The 18,997-nt window shown below is 55.8% G+C and overlaps 3 protein-coding genes across 6 annotated transcripts in view; 2 read left to right on the top strand and 1 right to left on the bottom strand.

Annotated features, from left to right (window-relative positions):
• Positions 1-7,374, top strand: part of SGF29 (SAGA complex associated factor 29) — a 38,152-nt gene extending 30,778 nt beyond the window's left edge. For all 3 annotated transcript variants that reach the window (XM_008963506.6, XM_024925941.4, XM_024925942.4), the window contains 8 exons: positions 505-580; positions 1,240-1,312; positions 4,683-4,747; positions 5,680-5,809; positions 5,880-6,026; positions 6,215-6,250; positions 6,357-6,519; positions 7,174-7,374. In XM_008963506.6, coding sequence (XP_008961754.1) covers positions 505-580; positions 1,240-1,312; positions 4,683-4,747; positions 5,680-5,809; positions 5,880-6,026; positions 6,215-6,250; positions 6,357-6,519; positions 7,174-7,290 — 807 coding nt within the window. In that variant the 3' untranslated portion in view covers positions 7,291-7,374. The remainder of the gene's footprint in view (positions 1-504; positions 581-1,239; positions 1,313-4,682; positions 4,748-5,679; positions 5,810-5,879; positions 6,027-6,214; positions 6,251-6,356; positions 6,520-7,173) is intronic.
• Positions 7,375-7,420: 46 nt separating this feature from the next.
• Positions 7,421-14,496, bottom strand: SULT1A2 (sulfotransferase family 1A member 2). Of its 2 annotated transcripts, XM_003811140.7 has the most exons (8): positions 12,573-13,105; positions 11,359-11,510; positions 11,126-11,251; positions 10,939-11,036; positions 9,025-9,151; positions 8,835-8,929; positions 7,847-8,027; positions 7,422-7,724 (listed from the first exon to the last, which is right to left on the bottom strand). In XM_003811140.7, exons 2-8 carry the CDS (start codon positions 11,504-11,506, stop codon positions 7,612-7,614), a joined length of 888 nt encoding a protein of 295 aa, XP_003811188.4. In that variant the 5' UTR covers positions 11,507-11,510; positions 12,573-13,105; the 3' UTR covers positions 7,422-7,611. The 2 variants fall into 2 exon arrangements, with proteins under 2 accessions (XP_054955592.2, XP_003811188.4); XM_055099617.2 differs by having other exon boundaries at positions 7,421-7,724; positions 11,359-14,496.
• On the top strand, positions 13,955-18,941 carry LOC103784895 (uncharacterized). The gene is made up of 8 exons (XM_055099294.2): positions 13,955-13,971; positions 15,821-16,008; positions 16,217-16,402; positions 16,680-16,820; positions 17,472-17,601; positions 17,672-17,815; positions 18,038-18,073; positions 18,180-18,941. Exons 1-8 carry the CDS (start codon positions 13,955-13,957, stop codon positions 18,247-18,249), a joined length of 912 nt encoding a protein of 303 aa, XP_054955269.2. The 3' UTR covers positions 18,250-18,941.
• Positions 18,942-18,997: the final 56 nt, after the last annotated feature.

The following is an 18,997-nucleotide window of genomic DNA, read 5'->3' on the forward strand; positions in this document are numbered from 1 at the left end:
CTTTGGGAAACCGAGGCAGGTGGATCACGAGGTCAGGAGTTCAAGACCAGCCTGGCCAAGATGGCGAAACCCTGTCTCTACTAAAAATACAAAAAATTAGGCCGGGCGCATTGGTTTACGCCTGTAATCCCAGCACTTTGGGAGGCCGAGGCAGGCGGATCACGAGGTCAGGAGATCGAGACCATCCTGGCTAAGATGGTGAAACTCCGTCTCTTCTAAAACTACAAAAAATTAACCAGGCGTGGTGGCGGGCGCCTGTAGTCCCAGCTACTCGGGAGGCTGAGGCAGGAGAATGGCGTGAACCCGGGAGGCGGAGCTTGCAGTGAGCCGAGATCGTGCCACTACACTCCAGCCTGGGCGACAGAGTGAGACTCCATCTCAAAAAAAAAAAAAAAAAAAGAAAATGAGGGCCGTATTTTGGGGATGGGGACTCTGGCCTGGCTGGCAGGGTACCACAGCAGCACAAACAGCCACCGTCATGTCCTGCTGCTCTTTTCCTTACAGGAAGAGCGTTCGCGGAGCGAACACAACTTAGTGAACATCCAGAAGACCCATGAGCGGATGCAGACAGAGAACAAGAGTGAGTAGCTGGGCTCAGGAGAGAAAGGGGATGAGATGGGGCTGGGGTGAGTATGGCCAAGACTGTGACCGAGGTGGTCATTGTATTCAAAATAGATTTGCATGTATCTGCATATTCCAAAATACAGCAGGAGGGACAGCTTTCCGTTAATCTGGGTGACCTGAAGAACTAAAATCCCTCTACTCTGAGGATTCGAAAGGCAGTGAAATGAGGCTGTATGTAGGGAAGCTTGCCCTTAGAGCGCACAAGCACCCCAGTTAGCTGGTGTTTTCTAGAAAGGAGCTTCCTTCCCAGGCGGCCCCTGCATCTGCCCTGAGGCCCTCAGGTGGTGAGATCCTGGGGCTGGGGCCTTCTTACTCTGGGTAACTCTGAGAATTGTGTTTTCCTGGGTCCTGACAAATATTTTCTGTGAGTGTCATGATGGAGAAAAGGTAAGACAGTACTCTCGCAGATGTAGGGATGGCATTTGTACCATATGGAAATGTGGACTCATGGAGCCTGGGGGCATCCGCCTCAGGAGCACTCCTGAGCCAGCAGAGCTCTGACTGCAGCTACGGCCTCTCTGTGCCTCCACGAGTGTGATTCCGGTGCATGGAAGCAGTGCCATGCTACTGTGCCTGCCCTGGCCCTGCCTCCTTATCCCTGTGTTTCCTCTGCAGTTTCTCCCTATTACCGGACAAAGCTGCGTGGCCTCTACACAACCGCCAAGGCTGATGCAGAGGCTGAGTGCAAGTGAGTACCGTGCACCCACTTCATCGCCGCTCCCTCCTTTCCTGGGGGCTGGCCTGCAGGTCCATTTGGACCAAGTCCCCAGCCTGCCTTCCTCCCATGGATAAGCTGATTGCTACTCCCAGCCTCTCGCTTGGGTCCCGCATTCCCTGGCCCACTGCCAGGCCCACTCTTCCAGTTACCTCTGCTGCTAATGCCTTTACAGAAGGTGGCAAGGCGTGAGTCAACACTGCCATTTACTGGCTCTATGACCTTGGCAGAGTCATTAAAATAGGGATATCAGGGGCTGGGTAGCTCAGATCTGTAATCACAACATTACAGAGGTGATTGGGAGGCCGAGGTTAGAGGATCACTTGAACGCAGGTGTTTGAGACCAGCCTGGGCAACAAAGTGAGACTTTGTCTCTACAAAAAGTTTTTAATTAGCTGAGCGTGGTGGCATGTGTCTGTAAGCTTGGCTGAGAAGTCATACTCAGATGACCTGAAGGTTTTATGGTTCTGAGATGGAGAAGTTTCACTTCCAGAAAACTCCTGCTTTTAAAATAATCTTAAGGCCGGGCAGGCACAGTGGCTCATGCCTGCAATCCCAAGGTGGGTGGATCACCTGAGGTTGGGGGTTTGAGACCAGCCTGGCTAGCGTAGCGAAACCCCATATCTACTAAAAATACAAAAATTAGCCAGGTATGGTGGCGCACGCTACTTGGGAGGCTGAGGCAGGAGGCGGAGGTTGCAGTGAGCTAAGATCGTGCCACTGCACTCCAGCCTGGGCAACAGAGCAAGGCTCTGCCTCAAAAAAAAAAACTAAAATAAAAAAATGATCTAGAAACACCGTTTCCTTGAATCTCTGCAGGGGAACTGCAGTAACTTTAGGAACTTGAACATTACATTCCTCTCCTTTGAGAACACACTGGTTCTGAAGTCTGACTGTGCCCAGAGGCTCTGTTTATTTGGGGTGGAGCTCCAACATTGGTATTAACTATCTGACATTTCCTCACTAGTAGGATTCATGCTTTACACTTTTGGCACAGAAGAGGTGTCTCTGGTGGGTCATATTAGACGGCACAGGATGCTGTCTGTGCCATTGGTTAAAGTGGTATTTTCCACGTTTCTCTTGTATCAGATTATTGCTATTTTCCATTGTGTGATTGATTGATTAAGACAGGGTCTCAGTCTGTCATCCAGGCTGGAGTGGAGTGGCGTAATCATGGCTCACTTCAGCCTCAAACTCCTGGCCTCAAGTGATCCTCCTGCCTCAGCCTCCTGAGTAGCTGGGACAATAGGCACCTGCCACCACCCCACCTAATTTTTGTATTTTTTGTAGAGAGGGGTTTTGCCATGTTGCCCAGGCTGGTCTTGAACTCCTCAGCTCAAGCGATCCACCCACCTTGGCCTCCCAAAGTGCTGGGATTACAGGTGTGAGCCTCTGCACCTGGCCTCCATTGCATAATTAATAAGTGTCTTGGGAGATACTTTTGAGACTGTAACTATCCTGTTCATATCAAACACACTAGTTTTAGCATCCATTTATGATTTGTGCATGAAACAATTGAGATTTTTTAAAGTTCCCCCAGGAGATTCTGATGCCCACCAAGGTTTGAAAGCCACTTCAGTAACATGTCGCAGAAGACAGTTTAGGACAGGCTGTATAAAACTGTATCCTCCACACAGGCCTGGCCACAGTGATGAGACTCTCAGAGTTCCCTTTGGCCCCGTGGCTCTTTCTCCTTCTCTGCTTTCTGGGGTCCCGGTGCTCACAGCCTGAGGTGGCACTGGCTGGGCCATCCCTGCATTGTACGCAGCAGGCAAGCTGTTCCCTGTCCCTGCGTTGGTTTGGCTGCCCTTGGCCTACCTCCATCTTCTGGCCCTGGCCTGGCATGAGTCACATGCCCTGGGGCGCCCCCGGACACGTCCCGAGATGCTGCATCACACCCAGTTCCTGTGCATCTCCTTCCTGCCGCACAAAGGTCTTTAGAACTCCGGGTCATTTCAGAAAGGCTTGCCAGAGGAATGGACTGGGGTTTGCCATGGTATCAGAGGAAAATAAAATGACCCAAAGTGGAGTTTGTGCTGCTGACTACTGTGGAAATACATATTTTTTTTGAAATGGAGTTTCGCTCTGTCACCCAGGCTGGAGTGCAGTGACACAATCTCGGCTCACTGCAAGCTCTGCCCCCAAGGTTCAAGCGATTCTCTTGCCTCAGCCTCCCAAGTAGCTGGGATTATAGACGCCCGCCACCACGCCGGGCTAATTTTTGTATTTTTAGTAGAGAAGGAGTTTCTCTATGTTGGCCAGGCTGGTGTCGATCTCCTGACCTCAAGCGATCCTCCTGCCTCAGCCTCCTAAAGTGCTGAGATTACAGGCGTGAGCCACCGCACCCAGCCCTGCTGTGGAAATACTCTTTGGGAAGATTCCCTGAGCTTTAGGATGAAGGAGCCTCACTCCAGCCAAGTTCTGTGTTTGCTTCTGCTGGGTTCTTTGGGTTCCTGCCACCCTGGAATCCCCATAAACTAACTTCACAGAGGCTTCCTGGGGCTTCAAGGCCATGCAGGGGTCTGTCTTTGGGTTCAGCCTTTCAGAAAGGATGAGGTCCTTCCACCCAGTTCTGCTCTGGGCCAGCACCTCTCCCCAGAGTCTCCCCTCCTTTTGTGTGACCCTCGGGCAGACCTGAGGCCCCCTCTCCTCATTTCAGGAGGTTCCTGCAGCCTTTCTGCAGAGTTTGCCGAAGGCAGTTTGCCTGTGTCCTTTCCTCTCTGTGATCCTGTGTTTTTGGCATGCTGCTTTCTACCACCTTGTTTTTTATGTTCTTAAGACTAAAAAACACATACTGAAGATTTCTAGTTTTCTTTTTTTTTTTGAGATGGAGTTTCGTTCTTTTTGCCCAGGTTGGAGTGCAATGACGCAATCTCGGTTCACTGCAACCTCTGCCTCCCAGGTTCAAGCGATTCTCTTGCCTCAGCCTCCCAAGTAGGTGGGATTACAGTTAAAGACGCTCGCCACCACACCTGGCTAAGTTTTGTATTTTTAATAGAGACGGGGTTTCACCATATTGGTCAGGCTGGTCTTGAACTCCTGACCTCAGGTGATCCACACTCCTCGGCCTCCCAAAGTGCTGGGATTACAGTCGTGAACCACCACACCCGGGCAGATTTCTAGTTTTCACCGTGCGGTTGGTCTGAATAACCCAGCCCACCTTGACCAGAACAGGAAGCTGCACACACCTGTCATTCCACCTGCGCAGGAGGCTACTGTGAGAACCTCTGGAGCCCGGGACCAGCCTGGGCAATGTAGCGAGACCCAAAACAGAAAAAATGGAAGAGAAGTCTATGCTATGTACGTTAACCAAACCCTCTTTCTCCCTTCTCCCCACCCTCAGCATCCTTCGGAAAGCTCTGGACAAGATCGCGGAAATCAAGTCTCTGTTGGAAGAGAGGCGGATTGGTGAGTGGGAGAGAACATGCTGGGAGGTCCTTTGCCAGGACAAGAGGAGAGGCCCTGCGGGCAGCAGTCACCCTCCTGTGGGGGCCTGTGGCCACCACCTGCTGGGATCCTCCCATGGAGGCTCTGGCAGACTGGCTCTACCGCTGAGAAGGGACAGGAGGTCATTCCCAGCGCCCAGAGGCAGGGGTTTCCCACTTCTCCCTCAGCAGCCAGAGATCATCCCGCCCTGGCCCCTCATCTCCTGCCCCTTCTGGGGCCTGGGCCAGTCGCCCCCTCCTCTGCCATGGCCCATGCCCATCTGTTGCCCTGGCTGGTTTCTGCAGAGCCACACGCTGTGTGTCGTAAAGCCAGCCTTCCAGACCCCCTCAGCCTGCATTAGGCTCTCCTACCTGTCTGCCCTCCCAACAATCCCATGGTGGGCAGAATCTTGGCATGTCAATGTCCCCACACAGCCATGCTGGTTCTGTGTGAAGTCAAGTGGGGTGTCCAGCCGTGCCTGAGAAGGTTGAAGGTGCACATTTAATTTTTTTTTTTGGTTTTTTTAACTTTCTGTTGAATTACAATGTATATTAATAGAAGAAAAGTACACATAAGTGCAGAGTTCAATGAAATAGTCACTAACTGAACACACTTCCGTAACCAGCATTCAGATCAGCAAACACAGCCTGAACAGCACCTCGGAACCCGCTTTCTTTCTTCTGGTTCCTCCCCCTGGATCCCCGCTGTGCTGCCATCTCACCCAACTGTAGTTAAACCCAGCAGCCCCTATAGGTGCTGACACATGGCCGATGGGGTCACAGTCCTGCTGTGCCCTCGGGCTCACTCAGGAACTGGGGGCTCCCAGGTGCTCCTTCAACAGCTCAGTGCAGCATGCTCGGGGGTCAAGGCCGGCACCTATCCCTGGGGCCTCAGGCCTCCCTTCCTTCCCACAGCGGCCAAGATCGCCGGTCTCTACAATGACTCGGAGCCACCCCGGAAGACCATGCGCAGAGGGGTGCTGATGACCCTGCTGCAGCAGTCGGCCATGACCCTGCCCCTGTGGATCGGGAAGCCTGGTGACAAGTGAGGGCAGCAGCTGCGAGGGAGGGGCTGGTGCCCAGGGGCTGGGACTGACCCTTTCTTCCACTCACAGGCCCCCACCCCTCTGTGGGGCCATCCCTGCCTCAGGAGACTACGTGGCCAGACCTGGAGACAAGGTGGCTGCCCGGGTGAAGGCCGTGGATGGGGATGAGCAGTGGATCCTGGCCGAGGTGGTCAGTTACAGCCATGCCACCAACAAGTGAGTGACACCAACCCTGGGGCTGCTCTCTGGTCACCGAACTTGCCTGGGCTGCGGGAGAAAAGCTCTGCAGAGGGTGCTCCCCAGAGGCTGGTTGTGCAGGGAGCACCAGGTCCTCCCCCATCCTCACTCCCCAACAGGTACTGCGCCCCTGGCTGCATCCAGCCTTTTCCTCCTTTTGTCTGCAGGTATGAGGTAGATGACATCGATGAAGAAGGCAAAGAGTGAGTGTCCAGGCCAGGGCAGGGCATGGAGCCTGGGGGCAGCCTAACAGCTGAGAAGGAGCATCCCCACCCGGCCACAGGTTGATATAAGCCCCCCTTCCCCCAGGAGACACACCCTGAGCCGGCGCCGTGTCATCCCGCTGCCCCAGTGGAAGGCCAACCCGGAGACGGACCCCGAGGCCTTGTTCCAGAAGGAGCAGCTCGTGCTGGCCCTGTATCCCCAGACCACCTGCTTCTACCGCGCCCTGATCCATGCGCCCCCACAGCGGGTAAAGCAGCCTCCAGGGGAGAGGCCACGGGTGATGTCAGGAACAGGCTGATCAGACAGACGAGGGGTCCTCTCCCCACTCCTTCCCTTTGTCCTCATCTCACAGGCTCCAAGCTGACAGGACCCACCAGCTGCCCTCCCTCTTCCACTCCAGCCCCAAAGGCCACCATCCCTTTGCCAGCCCTGGCAGCCTTGGCAAGCCCCGAGTCAGTGGCTTCCAGCCCCAGGAGAACCAGCTCCGAGATGGGAAGCTCCTGCCCTGAGCCCTGGGCTCCTACCGCCTTGTGCTCTTGGTGACATGGGACACAAGCCACCTGAGGCCAGGATCCCTGCCTGCCGCCCTCTGGGTTGCCCTCAGTCCTCTCAACAAAGAGTCCTTGAAAGGCAGTAGACCCTCCAGCTATGACCCCACTAGGAAGGGAGTCAGCACCCCTACTCCTCCCCGCCTATTCCCTGCCTTGGGTCTCCAGCCACTGAGAAAAGAGCTCTGTAGCAGCAGGGACTGGGCCAAGACTTCTTGACCCCAGAGTGAAGGATGTTAGGAGTGGCTGAGAGTCCACGTCCCAGAGCCTCCTGTGGTCTAGGCTGGGGGAAGGGGGTGCCTGTCCTGGCCTGGGGGTCTCTGAGCAGCCCCTCCTGTCTGCCTGCCCCACAGCCCCAGGATGACTACTCGGTCCTGTTTGAAGACACCTCCTATGCAGATGGCTATTCCCCTCCCCTCAATGTGGCTCAGAGGTACGTGGTGGCTTGTAAGGAACCCAAGAAAAAGTGATGCCGCCTGGCAGACTCGCCATCCACCAATGACACAGGGCAGGACAGCAGAGGACGTGCTGGGATTAAACACATTCCCCCTCTACTCGTCTCCTGGGTTTTACTTCTCCAGACCCTCTCCCCTCTCCAAACAGGGCAAGTTGAGGAGCTGGAGCAGGGAGGTGGCCGTATTTGGCCCCAGTGGGCAATCACTCTTTCAGCTCAGGGTTTCTCTTGGCTTGGAATAGAGACTCTGCATTGAACACAAATCATACTTTATTCTGGAGCCTCTTGGTCAGGCTTGATTCGCACACTCCCTCTGCAGTGACTCCAGGAACCCCTCTCACAGCTCAGAGCGGAAGCTGAGGCTGCAGCCTGCCATCTTCTCCGCATAGTCCGCATCGAAGCGCTCATTCTGCGCCACGGTGAAGGTGGTCTTCCAGTCCCCAGCCATGCCTGGGGGAGGAAGGCAGGGAGCAAAGCTGGAGTCTCATTCCAGGGGAGGCCCCGAGTGCCTATGGGGAGGCTCCAGCTGCTGCTCCCACCCGCTCCAAACCCCCGTGCTGGCCGGCACCTACCTTTCCTCATGAAGGGGGAGATGCTGTGGTCCATGAACTCCCGGTGGACGGTGGTGTAGTTGGTCATAGGGTTCTTCTTCATCTCCTTGAACGACGTGTGCTGAACCATGAGGTCCACAGTCTCCTCTGGCAGGGAGCGCCCCACAAACTCCAGGATCTTTTGAATCTCCCTTTTGGGGTTCTGAGCAGCAGAGGGCTCCTCAGTGGAGGCTCGGATTGCTGATTCAGGAAAATAAAAGGGGTCCACTTCTCTAACCTCAGAGGGGAACTGGCCACTTCCACTTGAAAACCCATAGAGCCAGCTCCTCGACCCCTGGGACCCCAGTCCCTGGGGCAAAATGAATTGCTCTCTGCCGTGTGATCCCATCATGAGCTGGGCTTGGCTCCTATGGGTAAGGACTGGGATGGTCTTCTTCCGTGCCTGTGGCCCTGGGTGGCATAACCATTGGCAGGGAGAAGCAATTGGAATAGATAGCTGATCTGTGGCAAGGGGCCGTGGTTCAGGCGTGTAATTCCCAAGACTTTGGGAGGCTGAGGCAGGCGGATCACCTGAGCTCAGGAGATGGAGACCAACCTGGCCAACATGGCACAACACAAAAATTAGCCAGGCATGGTAGTGTGCATCTGTAATCTCAGCTACTCAGGAGACTGAGGCAGGAGAATCACTTGAACCTGGGAGGGGGGGTTACACTGAGCTGAGATCACACCACTGCACGCCATCCTGGACAACAGAGCAAGACTTTGTCTCAAAAAAAAAAGTAGCTGATCCATGGCCACCCGTGCAGCTGACTCAGGCACAGGAGATGAGAGCTGTGCCCAGCCTGCTGCCACATGGGGCTGTAGTGGGGCCTGGGCCAGGGAGTCAGGATGGGGAATCCGGGCCTGTTGGAGGGGCCGCCCAGGGAGGTGGCTGGGTGGCCTTGGCAGGTCCCTGTGAAGTGCCTGCCCCCAGGTGTCACGTGGAGGGAAGCATCACAGGCGGTCTCACCTCCTTCATGTCTTCATAGAAGAGGTAGAGAACAGGGTGGGTGCGGCTCAGCTCCCACCACTCCTGCACGTGCTGGTACCAGGACCCATAGGACACTAGAGAAGCGGGCAGGGGGAGCCGACACAGGGTTGCTGTGCGTTGTAGCCACCACCCCTTAGCTCCACACCTTCCTTCCTCCCATCAAACCCACCTTCTCCAGCCATGAACTTCTCCAGGAAGCTTTCCCAGGTCCCAGGGTGAGGGTACACTTTGGCCATGTGGTAGAAGTGATAGTAGGAAACCGCCACATCCTTTGCGTTGCGGGCAACATAGACCACCTGCAGGGGCAGAAGACTCAACCCCAGCACCATCACCACACAGCCTGCCCCAGGCCAGCTCATCTCTTGGTTTGGCAAAGGAGGAACCTGAGGCTTAGAGGCTGACTTGTTTGAGATCTCACCGCACAGATAGGGCCAATCCAGGATCTGAACCCTGCTCAGAAGCCAAAGTCCTGCCTGGTCCCTGAGACCATCATATTCTATAGTAATATAATCTGCATCAATGCATCACACCCCGATCTGGAGCAAGGCATGCTCCACCAGGCATGTTCCCGCCACCGCCAAATTTTGTGGGCCTGTGAGGACCCACCCTCTACCTTTCTTAGGTCTACCCGGAAGAGTCTCATGTTTTTGGTCATCAGAGCAAAAGGCAGAGAGTCCCCCCCGTGGAAGATGAGACAAGTCTGGAGGAAGTGAGGCGACTCTCCCAGAAGAACAGGACCAAAGCTGGGCTGAGCCGGGGCCTCCTTCCCTGGATTCACATGCCCCACACCTGGACCTTTGCTTTTTTCTTTTTGTTGTGGGGTTTTTTTTGGGGGGGGGGGGGACTCTAGGTCTCAAAAAAAAGAGAAAAGAGGAAAAAGACCTTGGGCTTTCTTTTTTCCTGTTGCCCAGGTTGGAGTGCACTGGAGTGATAATAACTCACTGCAACCTTGACCTCCCAGGCTCAAGCAATCCTCCAACCTTAGACTTTTGAGTAGCTGGGACTATAGCGCTATGCCACCATGCCCTGCTGATTATTTGCATCTTTTATAGAGATGGAGTCTCCCCATGTTTCCTGGGCTGGTCTGGAGCTCCTGAGCTCAAGCGATCCACCCATCCTGGCCTCCCAAAATGCTGGCATTACAGCGGTGAGCCACCCAGGTGGCAAACCTTTTTAAATATTTTTTTGTTTTGTTTGAAACAATGTCTCGTGTCTCCCAGGCTGGAGTGCAGTGGCACAATCTCGGCTCACTGCAACCACCGCCTCCCAGGTGCAAGCTATTCTCCTGCCTCAGCCTCCCGAGTAGCTGGGATTACAGGCGCCTGCCCCAACACCTGGCTAATTTTTGTATTTTTAGTAGAGACGGGGTTTCTCCATGTTGGCCAGGCTGATCTCAAACTCCTAACCTTGGGTGATCTGCCCACCTCGACCTCCGAAAGTGCTGGTATTACAGGCGTGAGCCACAACAGGCCCAGCCCCCTGCCACCTGCCGCTTTTTTTTTTTTTTTTTTTGAGACAGAGTTTTGCTCTTGTTTCCCAGGCTGCAGTGCAATGGTGAGGTCTCGGCTGACTACAACCTCTGCCTCCCAGCTTCAAGCAATTCTCCTGCTTCAGCCTCCCAAGTAGCTGGGATTACAGATGCCTGCCACCATGCCCGGCTAATTTTTTTGTATTTTTAGTAGAGATGGGGTTTTGCCATGTTGGCCAGGCTGATCTCAAACTCCTAGTCTCAGGTGATCCACCTGCCTCAGCCTCTTCAAGTGCTGGAATTACAGGTGTGAGCCACCGCACTGGTGGGACACTCTTTCTATTCATCGTTTTTTGAGACAGTGTTTCTCTGTCACCCAGCCTGGAGTGCACTGGTGTGATCATAGCTCACTGTAGCCTTAAACTCCTAGGCTCAGATGATCCTCCCACCTCAGCCTCCTGAGTAGCTGGTATTACAGGCACACACCACTATGCACAGCTAATTTTTTTTTTTTTGGAAGAGACTTATCTGGAACTTCTGGCTTCAAGGGATCTTCCCACCTCAGCCTCCCAAAGTACTGAGATTGCGGGTGTGAACCACTGTGCCCAGTCTCACCTTGACCTTCTGATCCAACAGAGTCTGGGGGAGCAGAGCCAGGGGCAGGTGTGTCTTCAGGAGTCGTGGGGCCGGCGTGTCTTTCAGAGTCTCCAGCCCTGAGCAGTGAGTCAGGGAAGGTCTGGTGAGCTGAAGCCCCAGCCCTGTCTTCCTCCACTCCCCTTGCACCCAGGACACACTCACACACCTGAGGGAATCCCTGGGACTTTGAACTCAAGGAAGGGCACCCGCATGTAGATGGGAGCTCGGTGACACTTCTCCAGGTCACCACCCTGGTAGATCATGTCCAAAATCTGGCTCACCCAGGTGGTGCCTGGAGAGGGAGGGAGATGGGAGGTGAGCAGGCTGAGGTGAGCATGACCTCGCTGGCCAAGGTGGGGACTGCTGCCTGGGAGAGGGTGGGTGGCCCTCCTCACCTACCGGACTTGGGGTAGGTGCTGATGAGCAGGTCATCGGGCCAGGCCTGGAAGCTCTGCAGGGGCCCCAGTGCCTCTGCAAAGTACTTGATGAGCGGGACCCCCTTCACGTACTCCAGTGGCGGGCGAGAGATGTCCTGGATCAGCTCCATGTTCCTGCGTCAGGGGCCAGAGCCAGGCCCGTTCCCTTACCACCATCACAACAGCAAGAAAGTGGAATTCTTGCTTTCAGGGAAGTCACTGAGGCCTAGGGAGGCTGAGTGACTTGCCCGCACTCACAAAGCCAGTCAGTGGCGGGGCTGGGGCTGAAAACCAGGTCGGGCTCTAATGCGGTGGTTCCCCAGCCTGGCCGCACCTTTCATTCACCTGCAGAGCTGTTCAAAATCCCAGGGCCTGGGCCATGGTGCAGACCAGTGAAAGCACCCTCGTGGCGCGGGGCCCAGATATCAGGGTGTGTGAAGTTCTCCAGGAGAGTCCAGCTACACTGAGGAAGCTCTAGGACCTTCCTGTGCTGTCTTCCTGCCAGCCAGCGCCCTTTGTCTCACCATTTCCTGCTGGGACCCCCAGCCTCCACCCAGTGGGCTCCTCTCCCCGATGTTCCCCTCCTTGAGCCCCTCGGCCCCTCACATGTGGCAACTCCTAGGCTGGCCAGGCCTGTGATCCACTTGCCCGGCCACAGTCCATCTGGGCTCCAGGACAAACAGCCCATTGAGCAACTGAGCTGGTATTGGGGGCCAGAGCCTGGTGTGGGAATGAGCAAAACTGTGATGACTCAGCAAAAGGAGGATCCTGGGCAGGGTGGCTCCCACCTGTAATCCCAGACCCTAGGGAGGCTGAGGCCAGAAGTTGGAGACCAATCTGGGCAGCATTGGAAGACCCCATCTCTAAAAATCTTTTAAAAATATTTTTTAAAACTATCCAGGCAGGATGGCGAGGGTCTGTAGTCCTAGCTACTGAGGCAGGAGAATCACTTGAGCCCAGGAATTCAAGGCTGCAGTGGCCAGGATCCCACAGCACTCCAGTCTCGGTGACAGCAAGACCTGGCCTCCCCGGAAAAAAAAAAAAGGAAGGGAGGGGGATTCAGGGCAGCCGGGGTTGTCTGAAATGGGATATCCATGGGGAGAGGGCAGGGATGGCAGAGGCCTCGGCTTCTGGAATGTTGAAGCCACAAGCTGAGCAGGGTGAGGGTGCCCTGGGCCATTCCAGTGTGTCACTCACCTGAGCTCTTGGGAACCTGGCCTTGTGCCCTCCTCGCCCGCAGTGGCTGAGTGTGGGTGTTGTGTGGGGAATGCAGGGGTGTTGTCTGTGCTGAGGGTTTCTTAGGTCAGTGTGGGAGGGATCTGGAGCCGGGGCTGGACTTAGATTTGCTTCCGGAAGGAAGGGGTAGAGTTGGGGGTGGGGGAGCTTCTCTATTACCCTCCTTAGTTTGCCAGCTGGAGACAAGCTTAAAGTGATCTCCAAAGCCACGACTGGGTTTGGTGTGTAGAAAACAGAAGAATGAAAGGGGAAAGGGCCCAATGGTGGGTTTGTTTTTGTGGGTTTTTTTGTTTTTTGAGCTGTCACGGGGCTCCTGACCTGCCCCTGAACTCCAACAGACAAGCTTTCTCTAATTGACCCAGGCAAGAGAGGGGAGGGATTGGAGGAGAAAGATGGGATAGGCAGGCCCGGGAAAGGTCACCTACCTGCTGGCTCCAGGCCAGTCTTGAAGGTGCCAGGGGTCCTGGCCCAGTGCAGCCCACAGGCCTCCAGCAGCCCATGCACTCCAGGCTCTGACCACAAGGCCAGTCTGGAGTGATGTGTGTGGGCAGAATGAAGGGGCAGGGGTGGAGCAGAGCATGGATCCATAGAACAAGAAAGAACAAGGACACTGCAGTCCCATTGCCCTGGGAGCCAGCCCCAGCTTCATGGCTCCCTGGGGACCTCACAGAACATCGATAGAAGATCCTAGAAGAACCACAGCCCCTGGCAGGTACTTTTCTTTCCATGGGTTTGAAGGAGGCTCCACAGACAGAGGCCAGAGGAGGTTGAGGCTTGGAAGCCACAGGGCCCCGTGGAAGGAGTGCATCCCCCCACCCTCCTCGTTCTTTGTCCTCACTATTTAAAGTCCAGGGTCAAGCTGGGCACGAGACAGGTAAACAACCATCTGAGTAAAGGTGAGTCTCCCAAGCTTTCCCAGGGTTGCGTGAGCTCAGAGGCAAGCGGGGAAAACTGAGGCATGGGATTTCCAGGCAGAGGAAAGGCTGCTCCCCTGCTAGGGCCACAGGCCCCTCCTCCCTCCTCTGTGCCCCTGAGGAATCCCCATGACTGGCAGGTCCTCGGGCTACTAGCTCCACCCCTGCCCTCAGCAACCTTCAGGAGGCCCTCTTGACTCAGACTTTGTACTGCACTCTAGTGAAAACCAGCCGGACCAGCAGGGGGTGGCACAGAAAAGAGGCGAGAATGTGAGATTAATAGAGTGCTAGCAAGAGAACAGAAAATCCCAGGCAGCAGCTTCACATGACCAGAAGAAGGAAACTTGAAATAGCTGCATGTGCCAAGGGCCAATAAGTCCCTGAAAAATAGGATGAGGACCAAGCTGGCTACGACCAACCAGAAGCAACATGGCGCTGTATTTGATGTAGGTTTCACCTAGGATCTCATTGTATGATCAGTAACATATGAAACCATACACCCACCAGTGCCAAGACGGCTCCAGGAACACCTGTATTTGGGTGTAAATTGTGGCACCATGGTCTTGAGAAATCTTTACCTTTTCCTGGACTCTTCATGAATATACCCCTCTTGAGTTAAAGAAGCCCATAAAGGTCAGCCTCACACCTTGTAGGGCATGAGACACTCTCTTGAGGACCCCCACATTCCCCTTCTTGAGTGAGTCCTTTCGCTTTGCAAGAAATCTCCCTACATTCATGACTTTCTGACTTGTCCTTAAATTCCTTCTGGCAAAGGTGTCAACAGCCTGGATACTGATCGAGGTCGATGTCCCACTGGTCTTTGAGGACCTCCCCTAGGCCACTGGTATCTGGAGGGGGTTAGGGACACTGAGGATCAGGTCTCCAGCAGGGCTGTCCACTGTGCCTGCAGAGGCAAGAAAGTTGGTCACAGGCAGCCCAGGGCAGGGAGTGGGGTAGGAGGCCGGGGCCAAAGCCCACTCTCTTCTTCTAATTCCGAGTCTTCTATTTCCTTCATGCCCATCCGGCACAGCCAGATCAGGTCACCCAAAGCAGTGACACCTCACAGCTACCGAGGCATGGGGCCAGAGAGAGATACAGAGTCAGGCATCACAAGCCCCCTCCAGGCTCAGCCCTGAATACCAAGATCAGGACTTGGCTGCCCCAGCCTGGATTGCACAACTGGGCACCCTCTTACCAGAGCTGGACCAGGCTGGGGCCAGGGGACTGCACTCAGCTAGGGCATTGGCCCTCTAGGGGCAGAAGCTGCCCTGGTTCTTCCTGAAGGAACTCCTCTCACAGGCAGATCACGTGGGCTCTTGGGGCAGCCAGGGTTGGGGCAACACAAGGGCCCCTCTTCATCCTGTCCCAGGCAGCAGGCAGGTAAGAGACAAGGAGGGAGAGGGAGCTGGCAGCAACCCCTCTGTTCAGCAGGCACTGTTCCGGGCATTACACAGCTCCATCCTGTGAGGCAGGGGTGACTCTTATTTGCATCTTACAGATGAGGAAATGGACATGGGGGTTTAAAATCCTTGCCCCCTGGGACTAAGCTGGTGCAGGTCCTGTGAGCATCAGCAGTGATTGATTGAGTCGCAGCCTCACCACTGCAGCCAGACCTGAACTTCTTCACAGCTCAGCAACACCCAGCAGGTCACTGAATCTCCACAGGGCAAGTCCTCTACTCACTCACAATTAGCGGGAGCTCAGTAGAAGGCACCCATCATCCATTATTTTATTAACTATTTCTTGGCCATCAGCTCTGTGTAAGACTTTGTTCTACAGCAGTGACAAGAGCTGCCCTCGGGCAGTTCAGTGCAAAGGTTGGGGTGGGAGAGAATAATGAGAACCCTAAAGACGAAGCAAGTAACAAAGTATTCAGGAAAAGGAGCGGATGGGCAAGTACACAAGAAGTGCAATTTTATTTTATATTTTTAGAGACAGGGTCTTGCTCTTTTGCCCGGGCTGTAGTGCAGTGGAGTGATCATAGCTCACTGCAGCCTCCAACTCCTGGGTTCAGGTGATCCTCCCATCTCAGCCTCCCCGGTAGCTGGGACTACAGGCATGTGCCACCATGCCCGGCTTATCAGAGCTGCAATTTTAAATCGGGAGCCAGGGAAGACCTCCCTGTGGAGGTGGCAGTTTATCAAGACAGAAGTTGTAGAGAAGAACCTTCCAGTCAAAGGGAAAAGGCAGGTCCTGCTGTGCTCAGGAATGGCCAGAACTACTATCATCCCCATCTTAGAGACGGGGACAGGGCCGCAAAAGTGTCAGGGCGTTTCCTGATTCCTCAACAAACAGCTGGATCCGAAGTCGTCTGGAAGATGGAGCCTCAGTGCCTGGGGCGGACCTCCCCTGGAGCGCGTGGGCGCGCAGGGCGCACAGGCCTCTAGGTCCCAGGGTCCGGCTCAGGCTCAGGCTTGGCGTCAGCAAAGGGACCTGCGCGGCGTCCTGGGGCAGAGGAGGCCCGAAGGCCAGTGGCCAGTGCGGTGCGGCTGGAGGAGGTTGGGGCGCTGCAGGAGAGGGAGGCGCGCCCAGAGCGGGGGTGCCAGGCCCGCTCCAACCGCAGCAGGGTAGGGGGGCATCAGGGCGGCTCCGGGCAGGTGTCGGACCCTAAACCCCGGCCACTAGCGGCCGCCCGGTCTTCTTCCTTACTCGAAGGGCGGCCACGGCTGACGGGAAGCTGTGCACTATGAGCGCTATCTCCCTGGGGAGGAGAACGGGAATGTCCCTGGGAGTCCCGCCGCGCTCCACCGCGGGTCCCCTCCAACCCAACCCGAAAGCGAGGTCCTCATTCCGGGCTTCAGCAGAGTCCCAGGCCCCGCCCCTGCCTGAAGTCACGCCCCCTGCACCTGTCCTCCTCAGGCCCTGCCTCCAGCCCAGGTACCCACCCACCTGTCCCCCACCCTCTCCCTCCTGCGCTCCATCCGACCCCAGCGTGCCCACCAAGACCCCTAGGCTGGACTCCAGCCTGGGTCATCACCCCGCCCCAACCCGCTCCTTCCCGGAATTCCACCGCCGAGATTCCCAGCGCACTGGTTCCCCGTCGCGCGCCTCCTCTGCGACAGGCCTCGTCCCCTCCCCAGACGCCCCACCCTTGTCACAGGCCTGGCGGGTCCCTCTCATCAGGCCTGTGCCTCGCGGGGTCCGCCTTCTCCAGGAAGCCTTCCTCCAGCCACAGAGACCCTCCCCGTCTCACCAGGAGTGCAACGGCACGATTCAGCTCGCTGCAACCACTGCCCCGACCCCCGGGGCTCAAGCGATTCTCCTGCCTCAGCCTCCCAAGTAGATGGAATTACAGGTACGTGCCACCATGCCTGGCTAATTTTTGTTTATTTCTAGTAGAGACGGGGTTTCACCATGTTGGCCAGGCTGTTCTCAAAGAACACCTGACCTCAAGTGATCTGACCGCTTAAGGCCTCCCAAAGTGCTGAGATTACAGGCGTGAGCGACTGCGCCCGGCCTGGACCCTGTCTTTTGTGAGGCCCCCATTGTGCTGCTGGACCCGACAAGCAGGGTTGACAGTGAACCCCACATAGACGCGGCCCTGGTGACAGGAGTTCAGGCAGTAGAGCAGGTAGACGCAGAAGAAGCGCCTCCGCCTCTCAGGGACCCTGCGGGATCCTTCGAATCTTAGGAAATTCTTATTAAATACACTTCTGGGTCAGCACGACATCAGGAAGAGAACCTGACCAGCACCTCAGAACCCGCGTTGTCCCTCCCTGGTTCCTCCCTCTGGGTGCCAGCTGTGCTGCCATCTCACCCATCTGTAGTTGAAAGCAGCAGCCCTTGTAGGACACCTGGCCGATCGGGTCACAGTCCTGGTGGGCCCTCGGGCTCACTTGGGAGCTTGAGGCTCCCAGGGGCTCCTTCCCACAGCTCAGTGCAGCATGCTGGGGGGTCAGGGCCAGCCCCTGTCCCTGGGGCCTCAGGCCTCCCTTTCTTCCCACAGTGGCCAAGATCGCGGGTCTCTACAATGACTCGGAGCCACCCCGGAAGACCATGCGCAGAGGAGTGCTGATGACCCTGCTGCAGCAGTCGGCCATGACCCTGCCCCTGTGGATCGGGAAGCCTGGTGACAAGTGAGGGCAGCAGCTTCGAGGGAGGGGCTGGTGCCCAGGGGCTGGGACTGACCCTTTGTTCCACTCACAGGCCCCCACCCCTCTGTGGAGCCAACCTCGCCTCAGGGGACTATGTGACCAGACCTGGAGACAAGGTGGCTGCCCGGGTGAAGGCCGTGGATGGGGATGAGCAGTGGATCCTGGCCGAGGTGGTCAGTTACAGCCACACCACCAAGTGAGTGACACCAGCCCCGGGGCTGCTCTCTGGTTGCTGCACCTGCCTGGGCTGCCACTCTGCTTCCTGTCTGCACAGCGGGAGAAAAGCTCCCCAGAGGGTGCTGTGGGCAGGGCCGGCTGTGCAGGGAGCACCGGTCCTCGCCCTGCCCCTGTCCTCCACACTCCCCCACAGGGACTATGCCCCTGGTTGCATCCAGCGTTTTCCTCCTTTTGTCCACAGGTATGAGGTAGATGACATCGATGAAGAAGGCAAAGAGTGAGTGTCCAGGCCAGGGCAGGGCATGGAGCCTGGGGGCAGCATAACAGCTGGGAAGGAGCATCCCCACCCGGCCACAGGCTGACACAAGACCCTCAACCACCAGGAGACACAGCATGAGCTGGCACCGAATCATCCTGCTGCTCCAGTGGAAGGTCAACCCTGAGACACCCTGAGGCCTTGTTGCAGAAGGAGCAGCTCGTGCTGACCCTGTATCCGCAGACCACCTGCTTCTACCGTGCCCTGATCCATGCGCCCTCACAGTGGGTAAAGCAGCCTCCATGGGAGAGGCCATGGATGATGTCAGGAACAGGCTGATCAGACAGGCGGGCGGTCCTTGTTTGGGCCAGGGCAGGGCATGAAGCCCAGGTGAGGCAGGATAGGTAGTCAAGGAGACAGCCACTTTCTCAGGATGCTGTGGCCTTGGTGACCGCACGGCCAACACAGTAAGCCTCAGCATTCGCCTGGTCACTGAGCTCAAGCAAAGCTATCTTCAGTAGGGACTTTCCCTTTTGAGAACATGTGCATTTTGATTTTACCTGTCCTCAAACTGACCCTTTGCTCATTTTAATAGTAAAAACCACACCCCTGGGTGGAGATTTAAAATGCTAATGAGATATGCGTCCTAGGAACAGGCATATATAGCAAATGCGCATGTGCACCCAGGGGACCACCCAGAACATGCTTACTAGTGATGCCTCTTCCCACCCATTATGAATAGTTGTGTAAGACTCCCAAAAAGGGAGTTTTTCCTGCAGTAATCAACACTGTCCCACCCTGAGGAGCAGCCCATTCTGAGCTCACTCAAGGTGTATTGTCTATGCTGCACTTAACTTTCAAAATACAGTTTTTCTTTTGCAATAAGTTACTCCATGCTGCACTTCTTTGGCTGTGTGTTTCCTGTTTAAATTATTTTATTTTGCT

Source organism: Pan paniscus, chromosome 18 (genome assembly GCF_029289425.2).
Source record: "Pan paniscus chromosome 18, NHGRI_mPanPan1-v2.0_pri, whole genome shotgun sequence".
Lineage (NCBI taxonomy): Eukaryota > Metazoa > Chordata > Mammalia > Primates > Hominidae > Pan > Pan paniscus.

Bases quoted from the DNA above. Each gene is read 5' to 3' on its own strand.
- LOC103784895 (XM_055099294.2), top strand. The intron at 16,009-16,216 runs GTGCGGCTGGAG...GTGCACTATGAG, and splicing joins GAAGGCCAGTGGCCAGTGCG to CGCTATCTCCCTGGGGAGGA. The intron at 18,074-18,179 runs GTGAGTGTCCAG...CTCAACCACCAG, and splicing joins ATCGATGAAGAAGGCAAAGA to GAGACACAGCATGAGCTGGC.
- SULT1A2 (XM_055099617.2), bottom strand. From the start codon at position 11,506: ATGGAGCTGATCCAGGACATCTCTCGCCCGCCACTGGAGTACGTGAAG. The intron at 9,152-10,938 runs GTGAGACTGGGC...CTGCCCCTGCAG, and splicing joins TGTTGGATCAGAAGGTCAAG to GTGGTCTATGTTGCCCGCAA. The intron at 8,028-8,834 runs GTGAGACCGCCT...TCTGCTGCTCAG, and splicing joins TCTATGAAGACATGAAGGAG to AACCCCAAAAGGGAGATTCA.